This window comes from Carya illinoinensis, chromosome 3 (genome assembly GCF_018687715.1).
Source record: "Carya illinoinensis cultivar Pawnee chromosome 3, C.illinoinensisPawnee_v1, whole genome shotgun sequence".
NCBI classification, from domain to species: Eukaryota; Viridiplantae; Streptophyta; class Magnoliopsida; order Fagales; family Juglandaceae; genus Carya; species Carya illinoinensis.
In genome coordinates this window covers 7,418,213-7,444,480 of record NC_056754.1, presented here as the reverse complement: position 1 = coordinate 7,444,480, position 26,268 = coordinate 7,418,213, and the positions used below count along the sequence as shown (strand labels likewise).

Sequence of the window (26,268 nt, the reverse complement as noted above, 5' to 3'; positions counted from 1 at the left end):
CACAGTTTATATGAGATGAGATATTTTTATTAAAAATTAAATAGAATATTAGCGTCAACGGAAATACTTTAAAAACAAAAGGTCATATATCTATATAATAGAAATTTATTTGACTGGCCATTCGGAATTGGTATTAAATATTGGATGCATAAAAAACAATATCAACAGATATATCATGATTTGAATTCAGTTTGCCAAAGTACTCTCTAGAGCCTTCCCTCTCTCCCACCAAAACCCAAGCATCCAGTCGCTTAACTCCAAAGGGGGGTTGGAGCCTCTACACCTTCCTCCCTCCTTCTACTCTCTGGTTTGTCTAGTAGCTGTCCATTTTAATTTCTATTTTTTTTTCGTAGTTTTCAGTCTATAATAAAGAGGAGTGTCAATCTTCTACTTTCCGGAACTCAAAGACTGCCTCACGCCCCACCAAAGGCCTCTCTTGCCGTCGATTTTCTAAGCTACAGTAGCAGAAAAGTCAATCGGAGTGGCACGTGAGCTACACGCATAGCCTAGCTAGCGCATGAGATCCACACGCCTCTGTACCGAGGGGTGTCTCCAGCCGCCACATGCGACTTCCCCAAGGCCAACGACCTCAGATCTCTTAGATCTGACATTTTCCTTCTCATCTAGTGTGGTGCGTGTCTCCCACCGCCACTATTGTCGCAAGCGATCTTCTTCCAACGATTTGGTACTTCTCAAGTTTGCTACTCTCCTATGTTCTTACTTTTCCTAACTAAGGATTGTTGGAAAGAGGTAGTAGAAGGCTCAAACAACCAGTTTAGATCAGCATAATGCAGCACAGGCCCCTTTGCTGTGACATTTAGTTGCAACCTAATCAAATCATTTTCAATATGTTTTAAAATTGTTTCAAGCGGCGTCCCCTTGCAGGACATGGGTAGGGGTCAAGTCATTAGTCTTAGATCTCTATTTTTTTCTTTTTCTTTTTCTTTTTGCTGTATTGTATTTGTTATTTTGGGATGAATGTTGAGGCCTCCCAACCCACTAACTATCATATCCTGTAACCGTTATATTACCTATAATATACTTGCTTAAAGGAAAAAATAATAATTTAGCCAAAGTAGTACTATAAGTACCAGTGACCATCATACGAGGTTCAAAACTCTTAGCACAACAAGAAGTATAGACAAAGTATATGCCAACGCTAGCTATGGTGAATTAATGAGGTGTAATCCTTTTCTATAACTCGACAAGAAAATAATTTTTTGTACTTCTCTTTTGTTCAAATTATGGGAAATGAGTGAGATGAAAATTTTAAACAGTTCTACTAGGGACAAGCAGGTTGCGCACCAACCCACGTACCAATTGTCATTTTAGTATGAATTTGACTATATACAAATATAGTCGCACACTAATCTGTGTACCAATACTGATTTATTCATACTTAAAATTTAAATTAACACTGTTTTTAATAAAATCTACTTTTTAACCAATTACATCATATTAGTGTATAAATTAATACACAATTATATTTGTAACTATATTTTTCCTTTTAATATTTTATCAGATATTATTCTTTCGTCTATTTTTTTTCTTTTAGAAATGTTCAGCGCACGTCTCAATGGTCTCACCTTGAAGCATCCCTCACTCTCAGTTCCGCAACCAAGTGACAACGCCGCAGCAATTGGATGTAAAACCTCCATCACCAAGCATGAACGTGCTCTAAATTTCCAAAGCCAAGCCAAACATTCCGTGGGTCTTAACATCTGCCACCACAAATCCCCCTTCACATGAGCCTTTCTTCCATTGTTACTGAGAACCCAGATCAGCCACGAAGGAATCAACCTTAACAAATGCTCAGCTTTCATCTCGCAGCTCTTATACCCTCAAGCAATACGGTTTGTTTCATCACTACCTACTCATTGTATAGCACCCTAAGCCTTTGTTTTTAGCTTCCCGAAACAAAGCATCCACCACCCACTTTTTTTCTGCAACATCTCCCTCACTCCGAGCGTAGCCAGCCTCGAAGCACCTTTCGCCGTCGCACATTATCATCCTGAAGTTAGCACTTCAACAGTCTTTTTTCTCTTCTCTCGGTCTGCTCTCTCGTTAACTCTCTCAGTCTCTCGCTCTAAAATCTCACTCTCTATCTCTCTGTCTTCTGCCACACTAATTTGCTATCGCCGCACCACCCTTTGTTCCATCGCCATTGTACTCCAACCAGCCCAGCTCAATCGCACAGTGTTCCTCTTTCTCTGTGCGTTCATCTTCAAATGGGTGGGCTACTGCCACCTTCTTTTTTCCTCTACAAGTTGCTGTGCAAATCCCTTGCCTCATTATTTTGTGGGTAACACTACCCAGTCCGATAAGAAATTCAACAACAGTGACTCAGGGAAATGAAGAAACAAAAGTCTCTCCAATGGTGATTGCCAATGGCTAGTAAAAGTTACATAATTTTCAAGTTTGGATCGCAGCTTTTTCCCGTTTGACTACTTCATCCCTTCACTCAAACTTTTTGGTCCCTCCTCAGAGATTATTTTCCCTTATAGACAAAGCATGCGAATCTTGTATATCTGGTAGGGGGAGGAGTCTTTGAGCGTCACAGTCTTTAGCGAGAGTGAGTGTGGGAGGAGATTTCGATGGCGGAGGAGTCTTTAAGCAACCCAGTCAGGAAAAAAAAAATCTCTTCCCGGTCCAGACAAAACAAAATAACCTGAAACGTGCAGTTTCATTTTTGCGTTCTTCTACATGCAAGCGCGCAGCGGAGCGGATAGCGCACCAATGGTGACGTGGCAGTGAAAAAAAAAAAAAAAAAAAAAAACAAAAACAGGCAAAAGGAGGGAAATGTTTAGAAAGCACGAAACGTGCTTCGGAAGATTGCTTCAGCTCCATACAGTGTCGACGAGGATTGCGACCGGCCTCCTCTGCGACCGGTTCCTCTCCGACAGCCTCCTCCTCGGTGAGTTCCACTGATCTCCTCCATCATTTTCACTCCGACGACCAACTCAGCTTTTCATTCTGTATTTTTATCTCCCAGTTTCTGTATTTTCATCTCATTAGTCTCTGTTTTGCTATATTTTCTATCATTACAGTACATTTTGGTCTCAGCAACTGAATCCCAGCCAGCATTCCGATTTCAAATGTAAACCATCGTCTTCTCGAAAAGTACAAGCTTTTTCCATTTTTAGTTTTCGTGATATTATTTAGAACAAGCAGGTAACCTTGATGTATTTTTTTTCTGTTGCATAACGAGATGGTGTTTTATTTTACATGAGAAAGTGTTATTTATTTTCGAAAGAGAAACAAAAATTTCCCATAAATTTTTCTGCAAAATAGTTGAAATATATGATATGTGAGTGTTGGGCACCGAAAAAAATGAAGAACAAATAGGTTTAGGTAGAAGGTACATGCATATGCATTTCTAATATTAGAAATTGTAGTTAAAGCCTGGAAATAATTGCAGTTCAGAGAACATGGTGAAAAGCAGCTGCCTTAGTTACCCATGCAATCATTTAAAAACTATTAGTGAAATGGTAGCTTAAACAGAGTAGTGTTGCTATGATGTAGGAAAAATAGTCTGAGGTCTGGCCATATGGTTAGTTTGTTTCATTAATTATCTAACAACCGTGTGTAATTATATGTAGTTATATTTTCTGGTGATTTTAATGTGGGTACGAATAATTATCTAACAACCGTGCAATGTGAGACTGAGAGACTAGCTATGAAAAGTGCATGGACCTCTTTTAGCCATGGAATATAATACTATTTGTATGTCTATGGAATGGTTCACACATTTTATACATCTCATAATGCATACGGCTGATGACTTTTGTCGTTTCATGAAATCCAATTTTTCTCATTAACGTTATGATATTGAAGAGTACTTCTTTAAATGTTTCAGGTTAGATACATACCAAATTAGGGTTAAGTCAATGCATCTCATACTATTCTCAAGGCTATAGCCAAAATACATTCTATTCTAACTACTGCAAAATAGCTGAAGAATGTAAATGCTGCAAGTTGCTTGATCATTGGCTAGATTTTCTCAGTCTAATTATACATCAACTTCATGAGTTTTTTACCCATGTGAGTTTTCAATTGCCAGTTTCTTTTTTTGTTTACACAAAAGTTGCACATTATATTTATGCGAAATATAATGATTTCGCATTTTTAAACCTTTTCTTTTTTATAATTTTTGAATATATATGATTATTATTATTAATAAGATAGTAGCATTTGAAAGGGCAGGAGCATTTTATAAATTTTGTATAAGACTAATTTTAATGTTCATCAATATTCTTTAGATGGAGAAAGGGAAGGAGCATGCATCTTCTAGTACACCTCCTACCGCAGAGCATCCAACAAATCCATTAACCCAGGTAATAATTTTGGAACGTTAAAATTCAGTTCTTGGGCTTATCATGAGTGGTCTTGTTCCGTAGTTGGCACAAGACCATTCTATTCACTTCGATGAATGCCTCCTGGAGGAAATACTATTATGCAATATGTTCACTTGATCTTTGTTTCATAATCATTTTAGTTTTCAATGTTTAGGCGATAGAGAGCCAATTGTTTCCCGATTTGTCAAACTATATGCATGGTTGTAATCCACCAATTCCACATGCATGGTTACCGCCATTTGTAGCGCTTCCAGATGCGAACCCAATAACTTGGACAAGTCAGGTAAAAAAATCATTTGTTAGATAGCCAGCATATTTTTATAGACAGAGTGTATAAAATTTATTCCATTTTGTGGGTGTAAACTGCAGGCAAATCCGCTACCTCCATTTCAGTCATCAGATAACCCTCCGATTGGAGAAGACTCTACAAGTTCAAGTTCAAGCCATGCCGTTGAACTTGAAAAACATAATCTAGACTCTACGGGAAATAGTATGCCTACGTCCTCGTATCATGATCATGTTGAATTGAAACAAGCCGATCAATTTGGGACTGGGGCAGAAAATATTGTCCATACTGAGGGTGCCGAAATCGTTGAGGAGCCGAAGTTGGGTATGGTGTTTGAATCTGAAGAGGAGTTACTTTGTTACTATAAAAGATATGGGCAACAAAGCGGCTTTCCCATAATGACACAAAGGAGTCATAGGTTTGAGGATGGGAGTGTTAGATATGTGACATTGGGCTGTGCTCGGGGTGGCAAGGCACGGAACCGTACGTCAAATGTCGCTAGACCACGTCCGACGTGTAAGACAGACTGTAAGGCAAGGATAAATGCCTTATTCAAGAAAGGGGTGTTGAAGTTGTCGAGTGTTAACAATTCTCATAATCACGGTCTAAGTCCACAGAAGTCGAGGTTCTTTCGTTGCAACAGAGAAGTCAGCGAGTCTGTGAAGAGGGTGTTAGATATAAATGATCAGGCTGGGATTAGAATGAACAAGAGTTTCGCCTCTCTTGTGCAAGAAGCGGGTGGGTTTGAAAACCTGCCTTTCAATGAAAAAGACTGTCGTAACTATATCGACAAGGCACGTCACCTTCGACTTGGGAAAGGTGGAGCTGGAGCCCTCCGTGAGTACTTTGCCCGGATGCAATACAAGAATGACGGGTTTTTTTCACTAATGGATATGGATGATGATGGGCGGTTGAGGAATGTATTTTGGGCGGATGCACGAAGTAGGGCATCGTACAAATATTTTGGTGATGTCGTCACATTCGACACGACATACTTGACAAATAGATATGGGATGCCGTTTGCACCGTTTGTTGGTGTAAACCATCATGGCCAGTCAATTTTGTTGGGGGCAGCATTAATTTCTAGCGAGGATACAGAAACGTTTACATGGTTGTTTCATACTTGGTTGAACTGTATGGATGGTGAAGCTCCCAAGGCGATTATCACAGATCAAGATAGAGCCATGAAAAATGCAATAAGTCTCGTATTTCCAAATACCCGGCACAGATTTTGCCTATGGCACATATTAAAAAAATTGCCCGAGAAACTAGGTTCACATGGTGCATACAAAACCGGGTTGAAAACTCAGTTGCTAAATTGTGTATATGACTCTCACACAATACAGGAGTTTGAGAGATCTTGGGAGGAGTTAATTACGAAGTACAACTTGCAGGATAATGCATGGTTGAAGAGTTTATACGATGAACGTACATATTGGGCACCAGTGTTCATGAAAGACGTTTTCTGGGCTGGAATGAGTACAACCCAACGAAGCGAGAGCATGAATGCTTTTTTTGATGGGTATGTTCATGCGAGGACAAACTTAAAAGAGTTTGTCGATCAGTTCGATAATGCCTTGAGGAAGAAGATTGAGAATGAAAGTGCTGCAGACTTCCACTCATTCAATGTCACAATTCCCGTTGTATCTCCCTCGCCACTTGAGAAGATTTTCCAAGACATATACACTTGCAATAAATTTAGAGAAGTTCAGAAAGAGGTAATAGGGATGCTTGCAACTCTTCCAACTCTTGACCGCAAGGATGGGGTAATTGCCACTTACCATGTCGAAGATGAAGTGAATGTTGACGATTTCATCAAAGAGGTTACCCACACAGTCTACTTTAATGAGGCCGAATGTGAAGTGCAGTGTTCATGTGCCTTGTTTGAGATGAGAGGGATTTTGTGTAGACATGTCTTGGGCATTATGATAGTTAACAAAGTCCGTACAGTTCCAGATAAGTACATACTAGATCGATGGAGGAAAGACATAAAAAGAACATACACTCTTATTAGAAGTAGTTATGACATTGTTGATCAGAGGCCTGAAGTGAGGAGATATTCACGTATCATCAAGAAATGCTACGAAGTAGCCACAAATGCAGCATCATGTGATGAGCACACTGAGGATATTCTAGCTAATTTAGATGCATTGAACAATAGCTACCGCACGAATAAGCCACCGTCTAAGGTTGTAATTCATACACCCGATGAGTTGACAGCTGCGAGTTCAACCAAAGTGCTTAGTCCCCATGTAGTGCGAGGAAAAGGCAGACCGCCTTCTCTTAGGAAAAAATCAATGATTGAGAGAGTGAAACCCGCGACGAAGAAGGCTAGTCATAAAGCTAAACGTAAACAGGTTCATTGAGTAGTCCATGCATAATGACTTTCAGCTTCTATTACTTCAAAATGAGGTTTTCCTAAAATACATATTTCTTATCATACACTCAGCTTATTACGGTTTTTTTTTTTTTTTTGTACCTCGTAGCCGCATGGACTAGAAGACGAAGTTGTGAGAACGTGTCGAAATTTATTTGGCCAAATAGAGGTTCCCATTGAACAAAATGTCCCAGTTCAGGTAATGTATAAAAATATTGGTATCTTTTTGAATAAATCAGATGGACTAATTCAATTGTTAATTTTCAGTTTGGTGTTATATATATTATTTTTAAAAAAATAATATCTAACAAATTTAGATTTCTTGTTAGCCGCCTCAAAACACGATAGAAGTGTTGGACTTTAGAGCCACCGAGTTCGGTGTTGCCGTTCAGGAGACTCAAGAAAGTGTAAATATTCTTCTTTAACTTGTGAATATTGTGTAGATGAGGGATATTGTAATGATATGTTGCTTATTTAAATTTATAACTAATATATTATAACTCACAGATGCAATTTGGGACGGATGGAACCCAGCCGTCGAGCTTGCCTGAGACACAACCGTGGGAATAAGTCAGTTGATGGGGTTTGTATCTCGAATGCCCCTGAAATATTTTTCAGGGGAATATTGTTTCCATGCATTGTGCATAAATCTGAAAATTCTGGTTTTTTCATAATATGTTTGTCTATTATTGCACTCATTGAGAAAATCTGGGTTTTGTATGCACATACTTGTCACTCCACTGCAGGGATGGTCTGATTCCAGTTCAAGTAGCAAATTGCAATAGATTACCTGCAGTTTTTAACAAAAGTGGCCGAGTAAGGTGATGGCAAGATTTGTACAAAAGTAGCCGAGTAAGGTGATGGCAAGATGTTGGACAGTTGGTGTTTTGGTGCTTTTTTGATGGGTGGACAGTTGCAACAGATTGCTCTGGTTTTTTGATGGGTGGACAGTTGCAATGTGAATATTATTTTTTGATGGGTGGAACAAGGTGTAATGTAAAGGTTTGATGTGCTCCTGATAGGAGATGATGTGGATATTTGTATGTTGGTTGGATAGTAGATGAGATGGTGTAAATATTATTTTTTGATGCAATACACGTGATTGGGAAAACTTTGTATATGGCTTGACTTGATATTTATTTATTTATTTTTGAATAATATATGTTAACTTGTGAGGAATGTACACAGATTTTACTTGCCACGTTATAATGTTCTGGGCAACATAGGAGGTAATTGGTGCAATGTGGTGATAAGTTGTTCATACAAGTGATAACACGTGGATGCTGAGAGTTCACGTACACAATTTATGAAGCTACTTTTTAGCTTTGACCAATTCCTACTATGTGGTGGCACTTAACAAGATAGGCTGTATGGATGTTGAATAATGAGCATATATCAGATTCTTAGTGGAAAATAGACTATCGGGAAAGAATGTGTAAAAAAATGTCGGCATCATAGGCTGTATGAATGAATTACACAGATTTGAGCACCTGAACAAGTTGGTAATAAAGAGCAGTTTCCAAGTTCACAACACTATCATACATTCTGAAGACAAACTATCTTCATACATTCCAAATACAAGACATACAGCCCTTTCCCAAAACATGCCTTCATACATTCCAAATACACTTCAATTCAAACATTCCAAATACACAATCATTCCAAATACACAATCATTCCAAAGACAATCCAAATACAAGACATACATTCCAACTACACAATCAGCCCTTTCCCAAAACATGCCAAATACATTCCAAATAGCATCATCTTCATACATTCCAAATACACAATCAGCACTTTACATGGTACATGCCAAATACATTCCAAATAGGCCTTCTTCCTAAAACTGAAAACCACAAGTTAGATGCAGTTTCCAGAACTGACCAACGTGTTCCACAATTCAGACTATGGATTTGTTGCTAAAATATTATACACATTTCCATAACTACTAGTCTAAAGCAGAAAAACACAAGTGTTCAATTTTATACACAGGTTACAACGATCAGTGGGTATTCACTGCGAAAGTGAGAAGTACAAATAAAGTAATATACAAATTATACACCACAATTTTATATTTGTGCATTGACGCTGGACTCCCAAGTCACTCTTGACAATTTCCCCATCTATTTTTCGAACCTCTTCCAAGACTTTTCGAACCTCGACCATCCAACTTCGAACCTCTTCCTCTCTTCTTCGAACATCTTCCTCTCTTCTTCGAACATCTTCCTCTCTTCTTTGAACCTCTTCCTCTCTTCTTCGAACCTCTTTGACTATTTGTTGAGCCTCTGCTTGTGCAAGGTGAAGCTCTTCCTCCTTTCTTAATATCTCAATTTTTAATTTAACAAGTTCTTTTTCCCTTTCATGGCAGCTATCGCTATCTGCCCATTTGAAAAAGTTGCAGTGTGGTAACCCCTGTATAAACAAATAAATGAAATTTTGTAAATTTTTCAAAATTATGGCTGCAGCCCGGATATTGTAAGTCAAAAGATGAATAATACAATTTACTTGAGAATTGTACTTGGAACACCCAAAGAATGATCGACCTGGATTTCTTGGCGTATTCGATGTTCTAAGTGAAGCAGGTGACCCACAAGTGCACATTGGATTGTTTGACAAAGTATGAGTAACAAGTGAAGAAGAAGAATCTTCACTCGATACCTTTTCTCTAGACAACATTTTCAATTGTCTTCCGAGTAAGGTAATGGAGTTTACTGTTGCTGGGAAAAAAAAGTGTTTAAAATTTGTACTTCAATCTCGGGTTTAGAGGTATTTTTTAAGAGAAGAGAGGTGGACCAACTTAGTTACTGTTAGGGGAGTGTTATGTGGAAAACAGAGAAATTATGAACTTAAACCAAGTTGACACAATGGTGATAACATTAATTGCAGAATGAAAAGTGCACAAGATAAAACTGCACAAGACAATCTAGCTAAATGTTTATGTAGTTAAAAATTAGATATCAAAGCAGAACAAAATATTTTAGAATTTATAATGGGCCACATCATCTAACTGTAATATGAAAGCATGCTTATTTATTGGTAAGATCTTCAATTTTGTTAGACATATATGTTTATGCAGTGTAAATTAAATTATAAAAGCAGCACAAAATACGTTATAATAATAAAAATTAGGCCACATTAGCTAACTGTTCTAGAAAGGGGCTAGCTAGCAGTTACCTAGCTACTTTTTAAAAAAAAAAGTTAAAGAGTAATCACTTACATGATCTACAACTATGAGTTTTCTAGCTCAAAAGATCAAATTCTATGACTTTTCTAGCTGATCAATTTATATTATAATATGAGTGGACAAATAATTATTCTAGGACCAATTAATTCCACAAATTCCACGGGTTAGGTTAATGATTTCACTCTTCAGATGGGGGGAGGGGTTAGGGTTAGTGATTTATAAACTTCAGATGTTGAGGGGGGGGGGGGGGTTAGGGTTAGGGTTAGTGATTTACAAACTTCAGATTGGGGGGGGGGGGGTGGTTAGGGTTAGTGATTTACAAACTTCAGATGGGGGGGTTCATTATTAGGGTTAGTTTTGTACAAACTTCAGATGGGCTTGTTAGGGTTAGGCTTGTTAGATTTTGATGGTTTCATATTAGGAGACCTTCGTTACTTAGGTCTTGAACAATTTCCCCATCTAAACACACAAACTGGTTTAACAAAAGATATTCTCAACAAAAATTAAACAACGTAACATGCTTGAAGATAAACTCTATTTTTACAAATAAAAAAAATTCTAATTTTCGAAGCTATTCTCTTCCACTTTCTCGGCAGCCAAACAGGACATCAAAACCCAATGCTTTCTGGGTGTCAACATTAAAATAACTATACAAAACTCAATCTTCGTACAGAAACCAAGACCATTAAATTTCTCACAAAAACCCTAAAAAAAAACTGTCCCTACAGAACCCAAGACTATTAATTTCCGAACAAAAACCCTAAAAAAAATCTTCTTACAGATTAGGGGCTTCTAGTTTATTCATCATCTAAAAAAATAGATCCAATAACCAAAAGCACGACTGAGAGAGAGACAAACCTGTTTGGCTCGATTTAGGGTTTCCAAACTCCTCGGATCTACGCCGTGGAGTTCAGGAACAATATCCATAATAATGAAAACAAAAACCCCCAATATATCATACATAATAGATCAAATACCCAAAAACAGTTCCAGAGAGAGAGAGAGAGAGAGAGAGAGGCCTTACAATCTCGATTTAGGGTTTTTTCTCAAACTCTATAAATCTACACCGCGGCTTCCACGTTCTTCAACTTCGAAAATGAAGAATAATAGAGATTGATAGAGGAGAGATTGATAGAGGAGAAACCCTAAATCCAAAGTCACCGGGGGAGGGGAAAGCTTAACGGGGGGAGGGTTGTTGAAAGAGGAAAACGAAATAGTGAATGGGACGGAAGAGGAAAACGAAATAATAAGGCACGAGACATTTCTCTTTTCACTTAATACAAAACGCACCGTTTAATTTAAATGATGACGTCAGAATTGGTGCGCGATTCGTTCCCCCTGCGCCTGCAAGTAGAGTTTTCCTTCATTTTTTCACGTTAGTATTAGTCCATGATTGGGTACGCACCGTACACTGAGCGCTTGCAAGAGGAGTTTTTCAATTTTAAATTCAGACGATCAAAAACATCTAGGACAAAAAAAATTTAACTAATCTTATTTCATCTAAATTAAATATTATAATTTTTTAAAATTTTCATGTAACATAAAATAAATAAATTATTTTTTTATATTAAAATAAAAATAATATTAAAAAATATATTTTAATAATATTTTATTTAATCTTAATTTTTATCTCAATTCATCTATAAAATCAAACGAGATTTTAAATCCACAACAGCAGTTGTAGTATTAATAATGCCCTTTGTCTTAACTATCCCCAATTGTGCCAAAGGCTTGTGGCTGGTTGGCATAACTATCAAATTTTTAGAAAATTTTTAGATTCCAAACTCCCTCCCAAAATGTATAAAATAAATAAATAAATTCCCAATTGCATTTTGTAATATTAATAAGAGCCAGGCTACCATCCCGCCTAGTTATTATCGCCAGGTGTGTCACTTAGACTTTTTATTTTTAAATCTTATTTTCATATTTTTTTAATAATTTTAAATATTTTAAAAAAATATATATACCAATGGTCCAATACACTTAAAATTATTTTTTTAATTATTAAATAAAAAAATAGTGTGCGATGAATAAGAGTGGTATATTTAGTGAGACAAAGTGGTTTTATTATATTAATAATGCCCTTTGTCTTAATTAATTGAGAGCATTAATGATAGTGAGCCCTACTAGGGGTGAAAACTAATGTATCGGTGCAGTTTTTTTTCCAAAACTAACACTGCACCGATATCCTTAAACGATGCACATCTCGATCGAAATTGGCTGGTGGATGGAGAGGAAACCGTCGTCCTCGGCTTCAGCGTAACTCCAATTGGTTCGTCGGCGTTTTCGATGGCTGAGTGCGCAGAGAGAGAGAGAGAGAGAGAGAGAGAGAGAGAGAGAGAGAGAGAGAGAGAGAGAGAGAGAGAGAGAGAGAGAGAGAGATGACGAACTGTACTGTGAGATTAGAGAGAGAGGGAGCTGGCGACGAAGGTGGCCCTACGTGGCTGCATGCGCCTTGAGAGAGAGAGAGAGAGAGAGAGAGGAGGCGGCAAAACCCTGAAAGCTGAAAGCGAAAACGAAGAAACGAGGAAGAAGAGGAACAAGCCATGTAAACCCTAGAGTTAAAACAACACCATTCTTTTTATATTTTTTTCAAATATTATGTTCTAAAACGACGCCGTTTCACTTCAGTTTAAGTGAAAACGGCGTCGTTTCATATATGTATAATTTAAAAAAAAAATATTTAAACCATCAGTCTGTTCAGCGGTCTAATCCAGGTTTAAACCTGAACTGAACTGCTGGACATCGGTTTTGAATAAATTTTACTATGCATCAACCGGTTCTACTCTAGTTCTGGCCGATTTCGATCTCCAACAATCGGTCTGAATCGGTTTAATTTTTCAATATTTTGTATAGCCCTGAGCCCTACTTATATTAAGGAATCTATAAGGTACATGTGACGTACGTCCGCCGTTTCGGATTTTACTCCTTTTTCGTGACCATATAGGCTATAATCCCGTGTGAGTGTCGGCTTACTTACCACTTTTATAAAAAAAATTTATTTTATTATTATAAATTTTTATATAAAATAAAAAAATAATTTAATTTTTTTAATTTTAAAATAAAAATATTATTAAAAGAAAATATTCTATTAATATTTTATTTAATTTTTAACTTTTATTTTAACTAATCTCATATCATCTTATATCATTTTTAAAAACGAGCAAAACCAAATTTAAGCTGTGTTTGATTAGTAAAATAATTTGAGATTACTCTATTATTATTTAAAAATAATTTATCATTATTATTTACTATATTTTTATTGCTATTCACTATATTTTTATTATTATTTACAAATTATTTGAGATAATTACCTAACATCCAAAGACAAACATTCCCACTGTTATATATAAATAATACTTTGCTATATATCATTAATTAATGTCTCTCAACTTTTTTCAGCGTAAAGAAAACCCCAGACTAAGATCAATATTATTACGATGTAACTTCAATATATCACCCTGCCACTTTAAGTACTAGGAGATGGGCCACTTTAAAAGTACTAGGAGGTGTATGCCTGGTACTTCTTGATGAATTAATGATAAAGCTAGCGCTCAATACTAAACTTGCTGTGGTAATAAAGACTGCTTTCGTCCTTGCCGGGGCAAATGCATGGCTTTGGGTATCCTTGTCAATGAAAGAAAAAAGCAAAATTCCAAGAGTGCCTTATATATCGTTTAGAGCACGATACCTAGATACCTCGTGTAACACGTTTTTCTCCTAATTTCCTAAGGAAAGGATGCACGATCACATACGGGTGGTGCATGCATGGAACATGCTAATTCTTAATTAATTAGTAACATCCACGGATAGGTAAAGGAAAAATATAATACAATTACGTACTAATATGTGTATCAATTTAATGCAATTGATTAAAAAATAAATTTTATTAAAAATAATATTAATTTAAATTTTAAATATGAAAGAATCAGTATTGATATATAGATTAGTACGCGACTTTATTTATATGTAATAAACCTCATAGATAAATTACATAAAAACTCTATCAGTACTAATACTACTCCTCGTACGCATCATCGTAACCTCGTCAAATTGGAGCTGCCATAAAACAAGTTAATTACTAACGCTTGAATCCTAACTTGGCACATTAATATATAATTAAAGTTCAAACATATATATATACATATATATATATATATATACACATGATTCACCAAATTAATTAGGAAATGTTTCTCTGATTTGGTGGAAATTTTAGTACTTTATATCCCTCGATCAAATCAATGCTACTCCTTTCGGAGATCAAAACGATGTGTTACTATTTATTTTCTAATCAAGGAGACTAGTCCATATTGATAGGGATGCTGGCTAGCAAGCAATAAATAAACAAATCAAGGTGGATTTAAGGCTTTAAGCTTTAATTAGCTGTAAAGGTAGATAGTCTGGATTGCAATCGATATCTCAAACTAATTAGATGCCATGCATGTATATACTAAGTAATGTTTAGGAAGTAAATGTTTAAAAATATTTGAGACAATTGAAAATATTTGTATCCCTCTAAAATTGATAGTTTTGAAAAACGGATTAAGTGCAATTTTACTTTTTGCCATAAGCCTAATATAAAGTATTCAAAAATTTTATATGCAGTTACTTTTACACACTCTATTAATATAATTAGTTGTGTTATTTTTTTAATATAAAATAATTTATATGACCAATCAAATCAATGAAGTGCATAATAATAAATATATTAAAGTGACTATATGATAGATCTCTTTGAGTACTTCATTAGTCGAACATTAATGGTACCAAATATCTAGCAAATATCACGCTTGGGTGCACCTACGCTCATAAGTAAGCCATGGCAGGAACCAGGGAGCATGTGATATCCGTGGAGGAGTTGCTGTCGAGAAAGGCTAGCCTTTCTGGTGAAACAAGCAGGGACCGTGACATTTCCTGCCTGCAGAGGCGGGTCGTTGAAGTTATTGAACACGGAGAGGAAGCCTGCGAGCTGAAAAAAAAGAGGTTTGAGAAACTGAGCCAAGCAGGAGATCATCCCAATGGAGGTCAAAAGGCTACACCAAAAATACAAAAGGTTCCGCTGTTGCTGCAAGATCACAATCATTTCGACAAGTATTTTAAGCCAAGGATTGTAGCACTCGGTCCTATCCATCATGATACGCCAAAATACCAGCCAGCAGAGGAGTACAAGCTTAGAATGACAAACTGCTTCGTCAAGGAAAGTGGTAAAGATGCTGTGTCCTTGTACAACGTAGTTGAGAACAACATCAAGCAACTAAGGCAGTGTTTCGACGAGAAGGTGACCGAGAAATATAGTGATCAGGACCTCGCCTGGATGCTGTTTGTGGACGGTTGTGCAATATTACAGTCCATACATTGTGCTGTTAGCAATACATGCAAAGATTGGAAAATGAAATACGATCTGATGGCCTTTGGGACACAGGATTTGTTCTTGTTGGAGAATCAACTTCCTTATAAACTCCTTGAGGATTTGATGAATTCTAGCACAAAGAAAGATGAATTGGAGAAATGCATCAACGAGTTCATCAATATGCAGGCGTCGACACCGAAAGCTGGGACTAAGGAAACGAGGATGCCTCTCCGGTGGCCGGGATTCCTAGGCAAACGCAAAAGTCATGGCCCCGACGCTGGCGAGCAAAACAAAATGGACGACAAAATCAAGAGTAAGGCGGTGCTGGTCGACGAGGAAGGGACTACGGAAAGGGATCCGAACCACCTTCTCGATCTCCTCCGGACGAGAATCATAGGCGCCAAACCCAAAAGAAGTACTTCTGGCGACAAGAAAGGAACATTGCGGTCGTGTCGCAACGTGGAGGAGCTTAGAGCAGCAGGAATCCAAGTGAAGAGCTGGGAAGGTGCTGATTCCTTGATAGAAATACGTTTTAATAAATTTCTCTACGCGGGACACCTATGGCTTTCTCCAATAATGGTTGATGACTCAATGGGGCCCAAGTTCTTGAACTTGATAGCCTACGAGATGTGTCCGGATTTCTACAATGACTTCGAGATCACCTCTTACATATCATTCCTGGATTCCCTCATTGATAACACCAACGACGTAATGGAGTTGAGGATTGCGGGCATTCTCCAGAACCACCTCGGCAGCGACAAAGAAGTGGCTCGACTCTTCAATGAGATTGGCACCGACTTGGTTCCTGACGCCGACGCATATGCCACAGTCGACGCTGACATTCAGAGTCACTATGATACTCCGTGGAAGACTTGGATTGCTCAAGGCATCCACGATCATTTCAGAAGCCCCTGGACGGTTCTGGCTTTTTCGGCTGCCATAATAGCACTCGGCCTAACTTTCATACAGACTTGGTTCGCATTCAAAGAAGACAGAGGTAATTCCCGACCCCGGCCAGTTCGGCGCTAGTCGCGAGTTCCCCAGCATGCATCATCATCATGAATAATACAACTTTTATGATTTGGAGAGATATAAATATAATAGATAGATCTTATCATTTAAATCTACATGCAAGATCTACGAATTATATTTATTTTGTTGCGCCTCCGGCCACCCAGAAATCACACCCACAATAGATAGAAACAATATTTAAGTGGTTCGGCAACTGCCTACGTCCACTGAAGCGGAAATTCGATTTTTCACTATGTTTGTACAATTTTACAAACACTCACACCATCTCTCTATCTCTCTCAAATGGCCTCCGTTCTGGGTTTCCCCAGAATCCAAATTTCGCCCTCTGCCCTCTGCCTGATCACTCACCTCAGTGAGGATGGTTTTCTCTTCAAAATTCATCTCCTTTTATAGGAGAACTATGGGGGACAAGAAGCATGCAACTTCAAGTCTTCTTTCGGTGCAGATGAACTTTTGTCAATATTTGCTGCAGAATACGGTGGATGGGTAGATGGTTGGTAGCTGCAGTTGGTGCCTAATACAACCAAGAAAGAAAACGGTGCATGTGTAGCCCTTCATACTTGGGTTGAGTCAACAATCACCCCCTCCACCCAAGTGTGCCATACCAGGCTGCTTGCAAACTGATTCATTCTTCAAATGAATTCACCTCTTTCTTGGAATGCTTGTCAGCCATGAGAGATCCGCTATCACATGCATCTTTAGGTACGTCTTCAAATGGATATCCAGATGCCTCTCCAAATGCATCTTCAAATGCATCAGCATCGTCTACATCCACGGAGCTTGCAAGGGATTTTCTTCAGAGGAGATTTACCAGTGCTCAATTGCACAATCTCAACTCTCTAGGATTCTTCTTTTGCTCGAGTCCATGAGTCCGCACTCATGTACACCTTGAGCAAACTGAGCCTCGCTCTAGGCTCATCCGAGCGAACAATCTGCTTCGCTCTAGCCACATCCGAGCAAACAATCTGAGTAAACTGAGCTTCGCTCTAGGCTCATCCAAGCGAACAATCTGCTTGGTGCCTTTACAGCTTTCAAACCATGCTCCATAATCCTACAATCACACCAATCTCCAACTTGGAGACTGGTTCTCAACATGCCGAGCTCTATCTCCAGCATGATCCCTTATACAATTTTACAGCTCATGTCTTCAACTTAGAAGACTAACTAAAGTGATGCATAACTTTAGTTTATCATGTACAATGCCCTTAATCAACACATCTAAATAGGGCAACACATCTCCCATTGCACTGGGAATCAATGGTCTCGCACAGACCTTGATACATATCAGAGAGCCTGTTGCTGAGGTCTCATCTCTGATCTGGGTGATTGACCCTTCATCCTGCTGCTATCTTCAGTTGCATGTGTCCATCTTGTGTGCAGTCTCCGACTTGCATAATCTCCCTTCTTGCAAGATTTTTCTTCATACCGTAGTTCACTACCTTCATTCAGCAGGATACATTTTAAGGTAGTAACCACCATAGAGGTCTGATCGTCTTGGCAGTTCTTTAGGTGTAGATATCCCTGGAACATCTGACGTTTTGTTCCCATCTCTCACACCTATACTTCATGTCGTGGTCTAGGGAGATTTCTTTAGAAAAGTAAAACTGGGTTCCTTTTACTTTCTCTAATTCACACGACAATTAACCCGAGCCAAGACCAATTAATCCTTCGTGACCTTCCAACACCAAATGCTATTGGCAACAATAGCAACAATCTCCACCTTGTGACTTTGACTGGTCCCATAGCCAAGCTCCACCTCAATGAAGATCTTCATAGCTCCCGCTATCATGCTTCACCATAAAAGCATATCCACTCAGAATAAACTAATTCCAAGCATTTCACTTCGGCCCATGTCGAAAATAACCTTGCTGAAAACTATGGTGTAACTTCCACGTTTGGCTCTCCTGGAAGTTCATCAGCTATCGACATGAATTTCCACCACACACCCTGCATTAATGCCAAACCAATGCCTGTGTGTAAACTTGTGGACCTGCTAACATTAACACATCCTCTATCATGACAACTCATGCCATGAGGATATACATGTCTCTTTTTTCATGGAGAGAGAACATTAGCATCAATACCAGTATCTCCATTTACTGACTTGGAGCCACTTGCCGAAACTGCTCCTTGTACTAGCCGTTTCACCAGTCTCTAGTATCACTGTTGACTTCAGGAATTGATTTGCCCTTCAACGCCTTTGAGAAAATACTACTGAATGACTGCTATCTTCAAGCTGTCTTTAACAGCATTGTGCACTGCAAGAAATGCAACGCCATGTATTTCTTCAGTCACCATATTCACAGCATCATTCTCAATTTTCTCCTGATTTTAGCAGTCTCTTGTGGCCTGTCTTGCCACAATTTCTAGCGAGTCATCTGTTGTCCAGATCTTGACTTGCCTCTGTCCTTACAATCAACATTCAGGACCAACAACTCGAAATCTTGCCAGAATCTCTTCTGCGCACCTCCTCATCCAGGATAAGATCTCTTACATTGAGAAACTTCAACTTCGACCTCTTTGCAGAATTACTCATAGCCATTCTCATGATCTCCCAACCTTTTGACCACAACGTCAAATGCTATTGGGCAACAATAGTACCTTCTGCCCTTTCTGAAGTTGAACAATTTCTTCATGACATTGCTTTAATGAATTTACCGTAGAAATGAATAGTACCTCACTAAGTCAGTTCCCAGGAAAGATTGGAGGGTCACAATGGACACACTTAAAATTTCCAATCTCCTAGACAGAACCTCCTTAGACTGTACGTATCCACACTACCACACCAAAGCTTCATCTGCACTTTGTTATTTGCAACTGGCTTTTCAAAGAAAGCCACAACGAGATCCGATGCGGTTCTCCTCTTAATAACAATATGCTCCATGAGTTGTATGACTGCCAAAACCTGCTGATATAACAAGTTAATCAGCATCGTCCAATGATCTGAAATTTGCTCCATCAAATTTCACGATCCCAACTGGCTTAAATTAAGCCCAAAACCAATGAGTCCATCATAACTCCAATTGGCTACGATCAAGCCCACAACTGATCTGCAACACGTGGACGGTTCAGATCAAATGTACTGATGGCGAATCTCAACATTCCCACCGTACCGATGAGTCTAGAATGATCCAAATAGTTTGCCACCACTATTTGATCATCGCGATAGAACTCCAACTGGCTATGATCAAGCCCAAAATGATCTGCAACACCTCGACAGTTCAGATCGACTATACCGATGGCGAATCTCGACATTCCCACCGTATGGATGAGTCCGGAATAATCCAAATAGTTTGACATCACTATTTGATCATCGCGATGGAACTCCAACTGGCATAGATCTAGCCCAAAATGATCTGCAACACATCGACAGTTCAGATCAACAGTACCGATGGCGAATCTCGACATTCCCACCGTACGGATGAGTCCGGAATGATCCAAATAGTTGGAAAGCACTATTTGATCATTGAAATCGGACTCCGGATGGCTTAGATCTAGCCCAACAAAGATCTGAAAATCGGACGGTCCAAATCTCTCTGGCGCGTGTATCACACGCGCCGCAGTAGGGCGTCTGAGGCGCGTCTGGCGCGTGTCCAACACGCGCCAGAGTACTCCGAGTGCGCGTGGGGGCGCATGAGCGCGTGCCCTGCACGCGTCTTCAACCCCATCCACGCGTGAGGGCGCGTGGACGCGTGTCCCTCACGCGTCTTCTTCATCTGCCGCGCGTGGGGCACGTGAGGCCATGTGTTCCACGCGTCTTCTTCCTCCAGCCGCGCGTGGGGGCGTGTGGCGCGTGTATCCCACTTCGTCTTCTTCCTCCAGTGCGACTGAGGCGCGTGCATCGCACTCTCCGACTTCCAGGGGCGCGTACGGGCTCCTCCGACATCCGTTTTCGACGCCGTTTGCGGCTACGGATCCGTCTTGATGAGAGGAACATTTTGGTGTGATCAAAAGTTGATTTTGATCAACTGTAATTTTTTGGGTAGTACGAACCGAAGCTCTGATACCATTTGTTGCGCCTCCGGCCACCCAGAAATCACACCCACAATAGATAGAGACAATATTTAAGTGGTTCGGCAACTGCCTACGTCCACTGAAGCGGAAATTCAATTTTTCACTATGTTTGTACAATTTTACAAACACTCACACCATCTCTCTATCTCTCTCAAATGGCCTCCGTTCTGGGTTTCCCCAGAACCCAAATTTCGCCCTCTGCCCTCTGCCTGATCACTCACCTCAGTGAGGATGGTTTTCTCTTCAAAATTCATCTCCTTTTATAGGAGAACCATGGGGGACAAGAAGCATGCAACTTCAAGTCTTCTTTCGGTGCAGATGAACTTTTGTCAATATTTGCTGCAGAATACGGTGGATGGGTAGATGGTTGGTAGCTGCAGTTGGTGCCTAATACAACCAAGAAAGAAAACGGTGCATGTGCAGCCCTTCATACTTGGGTTGATTCAACATATTTCTCTTTAAATTATATATAATTATAAAGTCGGAGTTCACGTAGCGCTTTTGTATTGCATCCTGCGTCGAACGTACCATGTCGTTTGCATTGTCTTGAAATCTAAAATAAGTCCGAGTAAATGTGTCAGGCATGCATCTTACTCAAAGTAATGCGTTTGAATTTAGTTAATATACGGGATTTTAAATAATTATGAAGTTTAAATAAGTGAGGATCATGTCTGAAATGATATGCTTTGATCATGAATGATGAAGTAAGTCATGAGACACAGGCGTGGGCTAGCTTGATCATGTATGCATATGTAATCAATGTATTTCCTAAATTAAGATAATATAATAAGAGTCTTCCAGCTTATAATTGTCTATTAATTAGTATAATCTTGAAGTTGAAGTAGTACTGAATATTCACGTTATCCATGATCCCAAACAAGTCATTACATTTGCATGTTTGCAGTAATTTGGAATGAATTAGATGTGAGAAAGTTCTGAAAAAATCTCATGCAATATTGCCAAACAAGCTTGCACCAATATAAATCTACAAAGCCTTTAATTTCAAGCAGAAAGCAAAAAATATAAAGTAGGAATTATAAAAGAGAGAATTTTTCCTAGAAAAAATAAAAAGATTTGAGATATTCCTTACTTGAATCATGTGCACATGTATATATTCAAAGTCTGTTCAAACTGATCATACTCTGATTGATCATTAGTTGCTATGGTGTAGTTTTTCGCTAGCTTGGTTAGAGAAGTAGTAGTGAGCTCAACAAAGTTAAAATTTGGATAAAATTCAGCTAAACTATACAAAAATAAAAGTTACAGTAGACTCAATAAATGAACAGTAATTTTAGCTTTCAATATTTTTATTGGTTAAATTTATTGAGCTATGTCAAAACAATATTTTGGCATAAAAAATTCTTCTCCCGCGTGCTATTCCTTTCATGCATTTCACTTGAAGCACAATTTCATTTCGCGCTGTTCATTCGCTTTGGTCTTCTCCCTCACACTTGAGCTACACAACCAATTTTTACAAAGACACTTGAGGCATACGGCAGGTAAATCTGGTCTTCTCCCTCACTCCTGGGATTACTTCATACGATTTTTCATCATATTCTCAAAACATCGCATACGATGCTTGTATTCAAAAATTATTTTCCATATTAGCAGCCGTAGCATTATTTTCCATTCACTTGTAAACCAGGTGACCCACGATTTCATCTATTTATAAGCCTATTTATAGGTGACCCACAATTTCATTTATTTATAAACCCATTTACAGGTGATCCACGATTTTCTTTATTTTCATCTTCATCACCGAATACAAGTAAACCCACGTCCAAGCTGATTTCATCTTCATCTCTGTTTTTTTTCTTCTTCTTCTTTTTTCCAGAAAATGGAATGTGGATGTCTTAAATTTTTTATTTTTATTTTTTGGAATGTGGAAATCTGTTTTGTTGGTTCATGGGCATTGTTGGTTTGTGATGTTTGGGTGTTGTAATGTAAAAATTTGGATGGAGAAGGAAGAAAAGAGAATGGATTTTTATTGGAAATGCAAGGGTGATGCTGGAAGAGATAGTCATATGTGATTTATTCTGGGCTCCTCTTGTTTCACATGACTTCCCTTTAAAATTAGAATTAAAATAATAAGAAGGTAAAAATCAATATTTTAATAAAATAGTAAAATATTTGTTGAATTTATTATTTGATATTGTAAAATGTGACTAGTCAAAATTTATAAAAATAAATTTTTTAACTAAATTTTAATTAAAATTTATTGAGACCACTGTTAATATTCATATATCATGTTAATTTTTTAAGTGCAGAGGGCCTTGGCGGCCGGCCTGAGGATAGAATCCGGCCGGCCCCAATATTATGTAATATTTTCAAAGATAGTTCGATGAGCGCGAAAATTAAAATAACTTAATGAATATATATCGTCCGAAGGCCAGTAATTACCTTTGAAAATTAATGAAAACTAATCTAGTAGTGTATATACACTTTAAAAAAAAAAAAAAAAGATTCAAGAGAAGTTCTTGATCTAAATTATGTAGGATTTTCATTAAAAGGTGTGCGGCCTTGTTTTTCTACTCTATAAGAGACTGATGATAACAAAAAAGAGAATAGATATATAGTTAAGTATTTTTTATTTTCAGTCATTTTTTAAATTCTTTTAAAAATTTTTAAAAATTAAAAAATATATTAAAAAACACATTTTAAAAAAAATTAAAAATAAATTGGATACAAAATATATATACAAATTTTTGGTAGCAGCTTTATGATCATTTCTCAGCAAAAATTATTAGTTCCTAGTGAATTCAACTTCACTCGTTCGAATTCGAATTTAAAAGTATTAGATCAGGTTTCTATTATAAGAAAAACACAAATAAATAATTAAATAAACAGACACACAAATTAAACATTTTAACATAAATATTAATATTTAGATTTCTAATTTTCCATGATACACGACCATAAATAATAACATAACTTAAAATACACATTTTTTTTATCTTAATTTGATGGGAAATTTGACCTGATTATGAGATAAGGATAGTATAAAAAAAATTAATTAATTGTGGCTAGTTATTCTTTTAAAAATTGTTGTCCATATGACTAATACAAAAGGAGAGGGTGAATTGAGTTATATTTGAAAAAAAAAATTATAAATCAATTATACAATATAAAATATAAACAAAATAAGAAACAGTAATAAATATAAAGAGTAAGGGTAAGAGATAAGCAAACTCAGTATGTTAACGAGGTTCGAACCTACTGCCTACATCCTCGCCTCAAGCTACCCCTTGAGGATCCCCAAATTCACTATTCAACCTCCTTCAGCTGGAGATAGAAACCTATTACACCTTTGAACAACACTGCTACAAAGGATCCGTGTAAAACAACACCATCTACACTTGCAATCACCTTACACGTGGTGATTCAACTATTCTCCATGTAGAATACTTTCTATACACACAAGGGTTATACACACCCTTTTTCTGATACAAGAGCTGATAGTGGGTAGATTATCAGAAAACACTCCTTAATGAGTGAAATAAGAATAATACAGCACAAACTATATCTCTCAAAATGAACAAGGATTAAGGCTCAATGCTTAGAGAAGAGAGAATGAAAGTTTTGAATGAATGTTGTATGCTCTGGATGTTGTAAATGTGAAGCTCTAAAATGATCTATTTATAGGTATATAATACTTCATATTCAAATTAAAAAAGATTCACATGTCAAAGATAACATCATTCACTTTTTCAAAAAATTCAAATAAAAGGTTCTTCTTTTTTCAATTGTCAAAAACAACATCATTCATTTTTCAAAAACTTCAAATCTAATATTTTACTTTTGGCATATGACAAAATGAACACACTTTTCTTTTCAAACAAATCAAACCTAATCTTTTACTTTTTGCATATGACAAAAGTAGCACACTTTACTTTTCAAAAAATTCAAATCTAATCTTTTACTTTTTGCATATGACAAAAGGAACACACTTTACTTTTCAAAAAATTCAAACCTAATCTTTTACTTTTTGTATATGATAAAAGGAGCACATTTTACTTTTCAAATATTTCAAACAAAATCATTTACCTTTTGCATAAGTTAAAAAAAACATAAATCACTTTTGAAATTATTCAAATAAAACATGCACATGTGAAAGATGACAATTAATCATCTTTAATATTTTCGAAGTTCAACCCTTTAATCAAGGCATGCACATGTAAAAGATGACAATCAATAATCTTTCAAATTTTTCAAATTTAATTTTCAAAAATATTCATGCACATGTAGAAAATATATTTTAATGCTTTATAATAAAATATTAATTTTGAACATTAATCATAATTTCGAATTTTGAAGAGATTTACAATATTACTCTATAACTTTAATGTAAACTTGTTCCCTTCTTGCTCATGCTTGTTTTCTTGATGTGCTTGATTCTATTGTGTAGACAATTTGAGCTTAAGACTTCTTTATTCTTTAAATTTATTTATTATCATCAAAATTCATGTGTAGATATATAATTACACAAAACTTAAAATCTTAAATTCAATAAAAATAATTATTTTCTGTTAAAATAAGTCTATTTTAATTGCTAATAATCATTCCCATTACAAAAAAATTAAAAACAAATTCGATACAAAATATGCATACAATTTTTTTTTAGGTAGCTTTATCAATTCTCAACAAAAAATATTGAGTCAGTACAAGTAATTTGATATACCTAATCACGTATGGAATTCCCCACTCGCACTTCATATGCAGCATCGTCACCTGTTTAGATTTTTTCTTTTTTTAATAATTGCTCAGGGAAGTATCTTTACATTGAAAGCTTGAATAAACACTTCACAACGCGGACCATAGCCTTGCAAGAATATGTGATTTTTAACCCTAAATTTTATTTTAAAATTGAGTAATGAACATAATATTATTGATAAAGTTTGAAATTAAAAATTTACATTTAAAATTTTTTTAATAAAATAAATCTTGTCTATAAAATTATAAATATATGTATCACTTTCTCATTTAAAAAAAATGTGACACATCGTTAAAAAAAATTAATAAAAAACTTATATTTATGTATTTAAAAAAAAATTACGAAGACTTACAAATTTTATAACGGTAAATATCATCTTTCACATAATCGACTAATATTTCGAAAGTTTTGAATTATGTTTTATTATTTGTCAGTAATTACGTTATTTTTTCCTAACAATGAGTATTGAAAACTTATCAACTCGACATGTTTTGTTTTGTAATAAATACTGATTAAACAATGAAGGAACGAAGAAACTCCGTTCCCACAAGACTGCCCGAAAACAAAACCGTGAGTGCGGGGGCAATAGGCGTTCAGGCGCAAAGTGTGGGCGAAAAGCAAACACTTTGCCTGGATTTTGTCAGGGGTTTGCATACAACTTACATTGATGGAGGTGGGCTGCATCCTTATCCAAAAGCGCTTATGCCTCGAGTCTTGACAACCTCAACTCCCACGCTCATTGGTTCATGTTTGTTGCACAACCCAATCAAATCCTCATTCAAAGAAGCCCTCTGATAAATGAAGGTGAGATCACGCGCTCAACTCGTTTGGCTGCGATTGGCAATATGGCAATTGAAAGTCCCACTTTCCAGTGTGCCCTTGGCGTGGGGACACAGAAAAGCACTGACTGGATAGTGGATAATGCCGAATCTTTTTTTTGATTTCGTTTGTTAGAA

General features: G+C 37.1%; 2 protein-coding genes and 1 long non-coding RNA gene across 3 annotated transcripts; all 3 read left to right on the top strand.

Annotated features, from left to right (window-relative positions):
• Window positions 1–2,735: 2,735 nt before the first annotated feature.
• Window positions 2,736–4,622, top strand: LOC122302192. Its single transcript, XR_006240395.1, has 4 exons — window positions 2,736–2,914; window positions 3,048–3,097; window positions 4,260–4,334; window positions 4,510–4,622. It is a non-coding gene; the product is annotated as an uncharacterized LOC122302192 (long non-coding RNA).
• Window positions 4,623–4,694: 72 nt separating this feature from the next.
• On the top strand, window positions 4,695–8,197 carry LOC122305574 (protein FAR1-RELATED SEQUENCE 5-like). Its single transcript, XM_043118169.1, has 5 exons — window positions 4,695–6,998; window positions 7,128–7,217; window positions 7,348–7,425; window positions 7,526–7,601; window positions 7,765–8,197. Exons 1-4 carry the CDS (start codon window positions 4,848–4,850, stop codon window positions 7,586–7,588), a joined length of 2,382 nt encoding a protein of 793 aa, XP_042974103.1. The 5' UTR covers window positions 4,695–4,847; the 3' UTR covers window positions 7,589–7,601; window positions 7,765–8,197.
• Window positions 8,198–15,024: 6,827 nt separating this feature from the next.
• Window positions 15,025–16,584, top strand: LOC122302922 (UPF0481 protein At3g47200-like). The gene has a single exon (XM_043114391.1). It carries the CDS (start codon window positions 15,025–15,027, stop codon window positions 16,582–16,584), a length of 1,560 nt encoding a protein of 519 aa, XP_042970325.1.
• Window positions 16,585–26,268: the final 9,684 nt, after the last annotated feature.